We start from the raw sequence: 9,660 nt of genomic DNA, 5'->3' as shown, positions 1-9,660 counted from the left end.
TGTATCATCCATGGAGGTCAGAGAAAAGAATTCTCGGACAAAGAGAAACATTCTATCAGAGATTTGTTGACCTTCTTGATAGTTCAGATATCTTAGAAAAAATGCAAGAATATAATCATACATGGAGAGAATTGGATCAGGCAATGGAGGACATCAAAAAAGTCAGTGAAGATATACTGGAAGATTAGTGGAACATTGTTGCTCCGTGCTCAGAAGCTTATGACAAGGAAGACATCAATGAAGGTACAAGAGAAATTTTAGAATACCCTTCCTATGATGATTCTTTAAATGTTACATTTCCAGAAAATACTGTAAATGACCTGCAGGAAATAGTATCAAAATATATGAAAGATGATGAATATTTTCCATTGGTTCAATCATTAAACAAAGAACAGTACCTTTTTTCATGGAAATTCTTCATCACATGAAAAGTGAAAATAAACCAGTAGATTTTTTCCTATCGGGTGGGGCTGGAGTTGGCAAAACGGTAGTTGTTAAGTCCATTTACCAGGCTCTTAACCGTCACTTTAATAACCAACCTGGAAGTAATCCTGATGAGCCAAAGGTTCTGTTAGCAGCCCCAACTGGAAAAGCAGCTTTTCTTATTAATGGCAACACCATCCATAATCTGTTCCAAATACCAGCAAACCAGGGATTCTTTTATAAACCACTGAAAAGTGACCGTCTGAACACTTTAAGATGTAAATTCCAAAAGTTAAAAATGATCAGTATTGATGAAATTTCAATGGTTGGAAACAGAATGTTTCAATATATTCATTTGCGTTTACAAGAAATAACAGTATCATCAAAGATATTCGGCGGTATTTCTGTTTTGGCTGTGGGGGATTTATTCCAACTAAAACCAGTATTTGATAGCTGGATATTTGAGAATCTCAAGGAAGATTATGGACCACTAGCAACCAACCTGTGGACAGAAAACTTCAAGGTTTCTCAGTTAAATCAAAAAATGCGTCAGAGCGAATCAGAGGAATTTGCTTCTGTTCTAAATCGCATTCGTGAATGCAAATACACAGAAAAGGACATTGCTGTCTTAAAAGAAAGAAAACTCAACAAAGATGAAACTCAACAAGATTATCCACTGTTAGTTCCACACATTTTCCTACAAAATAAAGATGTTAGAAGCTTCAATTCAAGAATATTTGCTCTTTCACATCAAGAAAAATTTACTCTTCAAGCTAAAGACTATATCATAGGAGATGTTGACAAGGATATCAAAGAAAAAGTAAAGAAAAGTATACCAGAAGACACAAGTAAGACAATGGGGCTAGAGAAAACCTTAAATTTATGCAAAAATATGAGATGCGAAATCTCTGTAAACATTGATGTTGATGATGGGTTAGCAAATGGTTTAGCAAATGGTTAGCAAATGATGCCTCTGATTTTCTTAAGGACGTCACAAACTTTTCTATCAATTCAACGCAATCTGATATCCTGTGGGTATTACTTGACAATGACGTTATAGGAAAAAGCTGTAAAAAAAAAATGAAAGAAAATTTTATACATCAAAAATTCATAAAAAATGGACACCTGTAACAAAAGTCAAAAGAGCATTTATGGTTGGAAGGTACAAATCTGTACAAGTCATCAGGGAGCAGTTTCCACTCCGTCCAGCTGCAGCTAAAACTTGTCACAGATGTCAAGGAGATACCATGGAATCAGTTGTGGTTGATTTTAATGGAATGTTTTCAACACTGCCATTATGTAGAGTCAAGAGTATAAATAATCTATATATAAGAGAACTGAACGAAAATAAAATTCATATTGATCATTCTGTGGAACAAGAAATGAAGAGATTGGAAAGCAGCATGAAACTAGAATTTGCAAGCATTCCACTGACTCAAAAGGAAAAAGTTAACATTAAAATTTATTATCAAAATGTGAGATCTTTTCACAAGCATCATGCAGATGTTCTTCAGGATGTTGCCCTTTACCAATCTGACATCATGACTTTTGTTGAATCAAAACTTTGTTCAAGGGATCCTGATGAAAAGTTTCAAATTCTAAACTACAGCATGCAGAGATTTGAAATTCTCTCTGGAGATGGATCCAGATCACCATATGGAATAATAGTTAATTGGTTATTGGCCTGCTCCAAAACCTGGTCACTCATCTGGAAAATGTAGGTCAGATCAAGCATCTGGACCAAATCTGGTTGTGTCCATCCCTAGATGCATCATTCATGTAAGTTTGGTCCAGGTAACTTATAGTTACTTGGCAACTGACCTGCTACAAAAATTTTAACTTGGTCACTCATCTGAAAAATGTAGGTCAGATCTAGCATCCGGAGCAAGTACGGTAATATCCATCCCTAGATGCATCATCCATGCAAGTTTGGTCCAGGTAGGGCTTAAGGTTACTTTGTAATGGACCTGCTCCAAAAACTTTAACCTGGTCACTCAACTGGAAAATCTAGGTCAGATCCACCATGCGGAGCAAGTACAGTAGTGTCCACCCTAGATGCATCATCCATGCAAGTTTGGTCCAAGTAGGCCTTATAGTTATTTGGTAATGGACCTGCTCCAAAAACTTTAACCTGATCACTCATCTGGAAAATGTAGGTCAAATCCAGCATCCAAACCTAATCTGGTTGTGTCCATCCCTAGATGCATCATCCATGCAAGTTTGGTCCAGGTAGGGCTTAAGGTTACTTTGTAATGGACCTGCTCCAAAAACTTTAACTGGTCACTCAACTGGAAAATCTAGGTCAGATCCAGCATCCGGACTAAATCTGGTTGTGTCCATCCCTAGATGCATCATCCATGCAAGTTTGGTCCAGGTAGTGCTTATGGTTACTTGGTAATGGGCCTGCTCCTAAAACTTAAACCTGGTCACTCAACTGGAAAATGTAGGTCAGATCTAGCATCCGGACAGCCATGCAAGTTTGGTCCAGGTAGGGCTTAAGGTTACTTTGTAATGGACCTGCTCCAAAATCTTTAACCTGGTCACTCAACTGGAAAATGTAGGTCAGATCCAGCATCTGGAGCAAGTACGGTAGTGTCCATCCCTAGATGCATCATCCATTCAAGTTTGGTCCAGGTAGGGCTTACAGTTACTTGGTAATGGACCTGCTCCAAAAACTTTAACCTGGTCACTCATCTGGAAAATCTAGATCACATCCAGCATTCGGACCTAATCTGGTTGTGTCCATCCCTAGATGCATCATCCATGCAAGGTTGGTCCAGGTAGTGCTTATGGTTACTTGGTAATGGACCTGCTCCTAAAACTATAACCTGGTCACTCGACTGGAAAATGTAGGTCAGATCTAGCATCCGGACAGCCATGCAAGTTTGGTCCAGATAGGGCTTAAGGTTACTTGGTAATGGACCTGCTCCTAAAACTTTTAACCTGGTCACTCAACTGGAAAATGTAGGTCACATCCAGTATCCGGAGCAAGTACGGTAGTGTCCATCCCTAGATGCATCATCCACGCAAGTTTGGTCCAGGTAGGGCTTATGGTTACTTGGTAATGGACCTGCTCCAAAAACTTTAACCTGGTCACTTATCTGGAAAATGTAGGTCAGATCAAGCATCCGGAGCAAGTACGGTAGTGTCCATCCCTAGATGCATCATCCATGCAAGTTTGGTCCAGGTAGGGCTTAAGGTTACTTTGTAATGGACCTGCCCTTAAAACATTAACCTGGTCACTCAACTGGAAAATCTAGGTCAGATCAAGCATCCGGAGCAAGTACAGTAGTGTCCATCCCTAGATGCATCATCCATGAAAGTTTGGTCCAGGAAGGCCTTATAGTTACTTAGTAATGGACCTGCTCCTAAAACTTTAACCGGGACGCCAACGCTAACGCCGACGCCAACGCCGGGGGTATAGCATAAGCTCATCTCGACTTCGTCGAGCTGAGCTAAAAATTATGTCTCAAAATATGCGGCTTAGTGTTGAACTTTTGCATCTTTGTTGTTATAGAACGACAGAGGAAAGGCTGATCGGGATTTCAAAGCACTGCCTATGTTCATTATAAGAGAACATGATAAGAATATATCAGCATACCTGATTCTACATCTTTAATTCCTTATGAATCACACATAACATTCACGGTATCTGCTTTAAAACTCCCATTTTATGTATTTGTTTACATGAATTCTCGTCACGTTTAATTTTCACTCGGCAAATATTTGATCAATAGTTATGACGTCATGGGTTTGGTTTTTAACCCCTGTGATAAATACTTAGCTATTTATACCACCCAAAAACGACAAGATTTGGTTTATATTATGTGTTTGAATGATTCCATTTATTTCTTGGACCTGAAATTAAACTTTAAATATAAATATTAAGGAATCATTATTTCTGAACTTCACGTCATACAGCTTACTATGACGTCATATTGTAGAGGCAAGTAGGATATCTCTAGGTGTTGCCTTAACATACCCGCGTATGTACATATACAGTATTTTCAGTGTAGCCAATTGCAAGATAAAAGTAACTGAAACAATTTACCATCACCTACTCCAATTTGTATTTCTTTCCATAATTACTAAATCCCCAGAATTTGTCAAAATTATGACTTTTATGAAAGATTTCTTTTTGATTGATTCATTGCGGTAGTTGGCATTAAAAATGAAAAATGCTATTCATTCCCATATCCAGACAATTTTTATATTTCAAAAAAAATCACCTACTTTTTACTGAAAATTATTTTCTCTATGTATCTTTTCATCTTCTTTTTTACTTTTCAAAGCACCAGTACATCTAAAATATGTTTAAATTTTTTTTTTTTTCAAATTAAAGAAATTCATTCTTATTAATTGTCAATCATGAATACATACATTTACACGAGTATATTATATTTATATCTTATTAGTGTGTATTTATAGCTGCAATTAGATATGTTTTGTTATTTTACAGTGAATCTGAATTATATGAATTCTTTTTAGGCTTAAATTTTTTTTATGTGTTTCCGTTAAGTCGACAATCTTTAATTTTTACCCAGCACCCCTACTAAGGAAAAGATAGCGTGAGACGCCTTTTGGCCCCTGGTTTGGGGTGTCTCTTAGAATGTTGTAACAGTTAATCAATAAAAACCTGTTGTCTCCCCTGCCACAAAATGAGTATTGGTTCTAAGTAATGAAATACACAGAGTTGACAGGAATGTCAGAAAATATGCCAATATCCGAATTTTCTCAGTTTTATGCAAATTTTCATCAATTTTACAACACATTTTGTTTCAGAAAACAGAGCACAAGCTTCTTTCTCTGCCAAATTGTATATTTCAAACACTAGTATCAAATGCATCTTATATATAAAAATCTCAGATCGGAAAGCTTGTGATCTGCTTTTCCCGAAGTGAAAAGTATCTCAAATTTGACGAAATTCCACCAGAATCGAGTAAATTCGGGAAAATGTCCTACTTCTGCACTCTCTTATGGCCTCCGTTTAAGCTTTGAGTCAAAACTTGTGCTGATTTTAAGATATGCATCATTTTAAGTTCCCAACTACAAACTATCACAATTTTAATCGTGTTCTGATTTTTACATCAAATAACGGGCCGGATTCGGCCGTTACCATAACTTGTCCTTTTTAGGCCAAATCAGATTTTAAACTGTACAACGCTACCATATATATATATATATATATATATATATATATATATATATATATATATATATATATATATATATATATATATATATATATATATATATAAATAATGGCTTGTGTATATTTTTCATAACATACAAACTTACATCTTCTATAAAATTATCCTGCTTTTGATAAACTTTGTAGTTATGATTTGCCAAAGTAAGTTGCTTTCTGAGGCAAGCACAAATTCTTATAATACAAATATATTAATAAGATAAATATCTGGAACGTCCTGCTTACATGGTGATCTTTGGATATAGACTAATTAAGTATACTCTATTTTACTTAAAAAAAAAAAAAAGAATACTGTAGATTAGCAAATAATCACGAAGGTTTTAATATCACTATGTTCGCGATTCTTTTTTTTTCCGCGAAATTAAATCCATCGTGAATGCTATCATTAGTTTTTAAAAACGTTCAAATCCTTAGAAGAAATTTTAATTAATTTCTCGCAGCGTGAAATTAAAACCATCGCGATTGGTACTTTTCGAGAAATCATGAAATTTTAAGACCGTTGAATTAAAACGACTTACAGTATTTAATTTAAACAATATGTCAGTTTATTTGAAAAAGCTTCTTACATGTACTTTTTATACAAAATAAATATTTGAAAACATTAAAATTTATACCTGTGCCTAGGGTTAATCTAACCATTCCCACTAACTGTCGTATTTTGTGCTTGTTGTTTTCCTCCAATTGCATATTGCATTTTTCTCATGGGTTTTAGAGTGCATGGAATCCCACGTGTTTGGAGTGCAAGTCAGACTTCATAAATTTGTTTCAGAATTTCGCAAGATGAACTTGACTTAAAAAATCTAATAAAGGTCCGTACATCATTATCAAGTTGAATGCTGACAAAGCAGTGTCTCCTTCATTTTCATTAATCAATTGATGACTTACTTTGTCATTCACACCTGAATTTTATTTTAAAATTTAAAAAAAAAAAAAAAATTCTGTTATAGATTCATGTTTATTTTTCTGGCGTCTGTTTTTGCCATATGTTGTTATAAACTTCTTTAGACTTCAATACAGGAGAGTCAACAAAGGGAAATAACACCAGTTTAACTTTTTTGTCTTCAGTGCAAAAGAATCAACAAAGGGAAATAACTGTAGCTTAATTCTTAGGAAAAGTTATAATTTGAGGGGATTGGATTATGACTTCTAACTGATTTCCCCACCTCAAATCTTTTTGCATCTTTTAGATCTGTACTGACTATCATTAATTTCACAGAGAAGTTAACTCCCTTGTAAATGCACATCCTTTATTGTTTACTTCCAGTGACAGCAATATGATGTGATGTGATGTGATGTGATTTACTGTAAATACATAGAAAACAGATATGTAAGTATTTGATATTACACATAAACCACACACACCACACACTCTGCGATTGACAAATTAACATCACTCTGATTATTAAAAAAATACTCTATGTTCTTTGTAAACAACATTTTTACAATAAATATTGCACATGTACCCTTGTAAATTTGCACATATGAAATTCATATTACTATCAAACCACACAGTTTCAAATGAATTACAGTTACTAGAAAATGCTCAAACAAAATATATGATTATTGTAGAGTGCACATGCACCAAATAATTTCACGCAAAATCACAGCAAATCTTTAACTTTCAATATCACATTATAAATATCAACCTATTATGACATAAATTTTCTACACATAGTCATCAAATCATAAATCTTTCATGTGAACTTTCTAACATGTCACTAAAAATTACACCATAACACCTTTGTAAACATATAATTGATAACAATTATGCACATAAAAATTTCTTATGAAACGATATACAAATAGATTTCATGTCTAACTTACCAACTTAGAAGTTTTCTCTCATGGGAAAAGTGAAGACAAACATGATAATCAGCACAGTAACTAGTAAACACTGGTAAACAATTTCTAAAGTTGTAAAAAGCTCGTGCACCCGAGAAAATTGCAATATTGGAACCAAATCCGGAAAAATCTAACATTCAAACCAAATCCGGAAAAAATGTTTTGTATAATGTTAAATTTGCTGTAACAAGATCAAAGCTCGATCTTATTAAAAAGATCTTTTTTCTAAGTTTCAATTGCCTGCAAAAATTATATGCATATCAAGAAATAGGCACCTTTGCATTCATTTTTATGACAAATTCATGTAAATTGATCTGTATCATATTAAAAACATTGGGTTAAATTGAATAAAATTTAGATACACAGAAACTTTGATTACTTAAATATAAAATTAAACCCATGTTATGTTCATAACTTTCCTACATTAAGGAAGCACGGAATTATTCTAAATGGTGATGACAATCAGGTCAGTTTTACCATAACAAAATATTTCAAAGTCATTGCTATGGAAACTAAGGAGGTACTGTCCAAAATTTACCCACCAATAGTCTTTATATAGGGCACTCTCTAATATTATAGTGATAAAATAAGATTCCATGATAGTATTTTGGTCCTTACACAGCATTCTATGAACTCTCAATTTGTAACATCTTCGTTAGGTCCGATCATTGTTTCTACTTGTAATTATTTAAAACTTGATTTGATTGTCTCCAGAATTTCTTCCAATTTAACAACATTTTTTTATAATAGCATCCTTATCTTCCTTTCTCAATGTCAGATTTTTAATATTAAGTTTATCCAAATACTTCTTTCCAGTGAACATATTCAATCTCTGGCAGATATCCGACATTGTTGACCAGGTGTCATCGAATTCTGTCTGAGGAGTCGAGGCTGAATTCACGTGCGCAGTCAATCTATTTCGTACTAACCTAATTCTCTCGACATCATCACCCACTGTCACCTCTCCTGCTGCAGGCTCTCCTCCCAATTTTCCTTTTGTTGGTTTAGGGATCTTTGAACAAATGCTTCTTATCAACTTGTATGTTAATGAAATATCAAATTCCTCATATCCAGTTCATGAATATAATTAAGCTTATCAAAAGACTTTTCACCAATGAAACTTTCGAGTGCTTTGCCGATTTCCGATATCTTCAACCATGTGTTATAGAATTAATTATTTACTAGTCCTGCAAACGTTCTATGAGTAAAATTATATTATTTCTGAACGATTGCCTCCAGTCTTCAATTTTGTTTTAATGTACTCATTTGAGACTTTAATTCTTGAACTTCTGACACGACTGTCTTTAACAGTTCATGTTGTTCATGTTGATCCTTGATAAACTTTTCTATAATAGCTTTAATTGCATCTTCACCTTCTTCTTTTAAACTCAGTTTATGAATGTCTTTAAGGCTATCCAAGTACTTTTTTCTGGTGAAGGTTTCCAGTCTTTGGCAGATATCCGACATCGTCGACCAAGTGTTATTAAATTCTGTCTGAAGGGTTGAGGCTGAACTCACATGTGCAGTCAAACTGTTTCGGATGGACCTAATTCTCTCAACATCATCACCTACTGTCACCTCTCCTGCTGCAGGCTCTTCTCCCCACTTTCCTTTTGTTGGTTTAGGGATCGTTGAACAAATGTTTCTTATCAACTTGTATGTTAATGAAATATCAAATTCCTTGTATCCAGAATTTTTTGCTTTTTTCAAAAGATCTTCTTGATCTGGGTTCAGCTTCAGATTCATCCTCTTTTTGTTTGATAATAAATTCACCTTGTTCTCAATATCAGATGGGGGAATTTCTGATTCTAGAATATCTCTGTATGCCTTATTTAAGACATCGTTTGTAGCCATTCCAAGTTTCGCAAATCGAGATCGGCCTCCTAGGTTTTGTCCAGAGGCCACAGGAGTACTGGAATCACTCGCCTCTCTCTGAAAGAAAATAAACCATAGTAATAGTGATGAACCATCTTAAACTAAAAACTAAATGCTGGAAATAGCCAACTTTGTTTGAAACAGAATCAATCCTAGTTCATTTGATGATTAAAATGTATAAAGATTATTCCAGATGTATTTAGCAAAGCTAAACCTAGAGTTAGTAGAGTTTGTAAAAGTATTTAAAATTACATGGTGACCATCTCAAAGGGCCCTGTTGTAAGGAAAATCAAGATGAAAAAGATTTTAAT

At 34.5% G+C, this 9,660-nt stretch overlaps 2 protein-coding genes across 3 annotated transcripts in view; one reads left to right on the top strand and one right to left on the bottom strand.

Moving 5' to 3' along the window:
* The first annotated feature begins 406 nt into the window (after positions 1-406).
* Positions 407-1,384, top strand: LOC133194338 (uncharacterized). The gene has a single exon (XM_061330316.1). The coding sequence runs from the start codon at positions 407-409 to the stop codon at positions 1,382-1,384; it is 978 nt and encodes a 325-aa protein (XP_061186300.1).
* A 5,478-nt stretch (positions 1,385-6,862) lies between these two features.
* LOC133195479 (uncharacterized) overlaps positions 6,863-9,660 on the bottom strand; it is a 56,039-nt gene continuing 53,241 nt past the window's right edge. For both annotated transcript variants that reach the window (XM_061331332.1, XM_061331331.1), the window contains exon 6: positions 6,863-9,406. In XM_061331332.1, coding sequence (XP_061187316.1) covers positions 8,717-9,406 — 690 coding nt within the window. In that variant the 3' untranslated portion in view covers positions 6,863-8,716. The remainder of the gene's footprint in view (positions 9,407-9,660) is intronic.

The sequence above is a fragment of the Saccostrea echinata genome, unplaced genomic scaffold (genome assembly GCF_033153115.1).
Source record: "Saccostrea echinata isolate AGI-Se365-2 ecotype Australia unplaced genomic scaffold, CSIRO_AGI_Sech_v1 ptg000029l, whole genome shotgun sequence".
NCBI classification, from domain to species: Eukaryota; Metazoa; Mollusca; class Bivalvia; order Ostreida; family Ostreidae; genus Saccostrea; species Saccostrea echinata.
This window is presented reverse-complemented; position numbering and strand designations above follow the sequence as displayed.

Coding starts and splice junctions, on each gene's coding strand:
- LOC133194338 (XM_061330316.1), top strand. CDS start 407: ATGGAAATTCTTCATCACATGAAAAGTGAAAATAAACCAGTAGATTTT.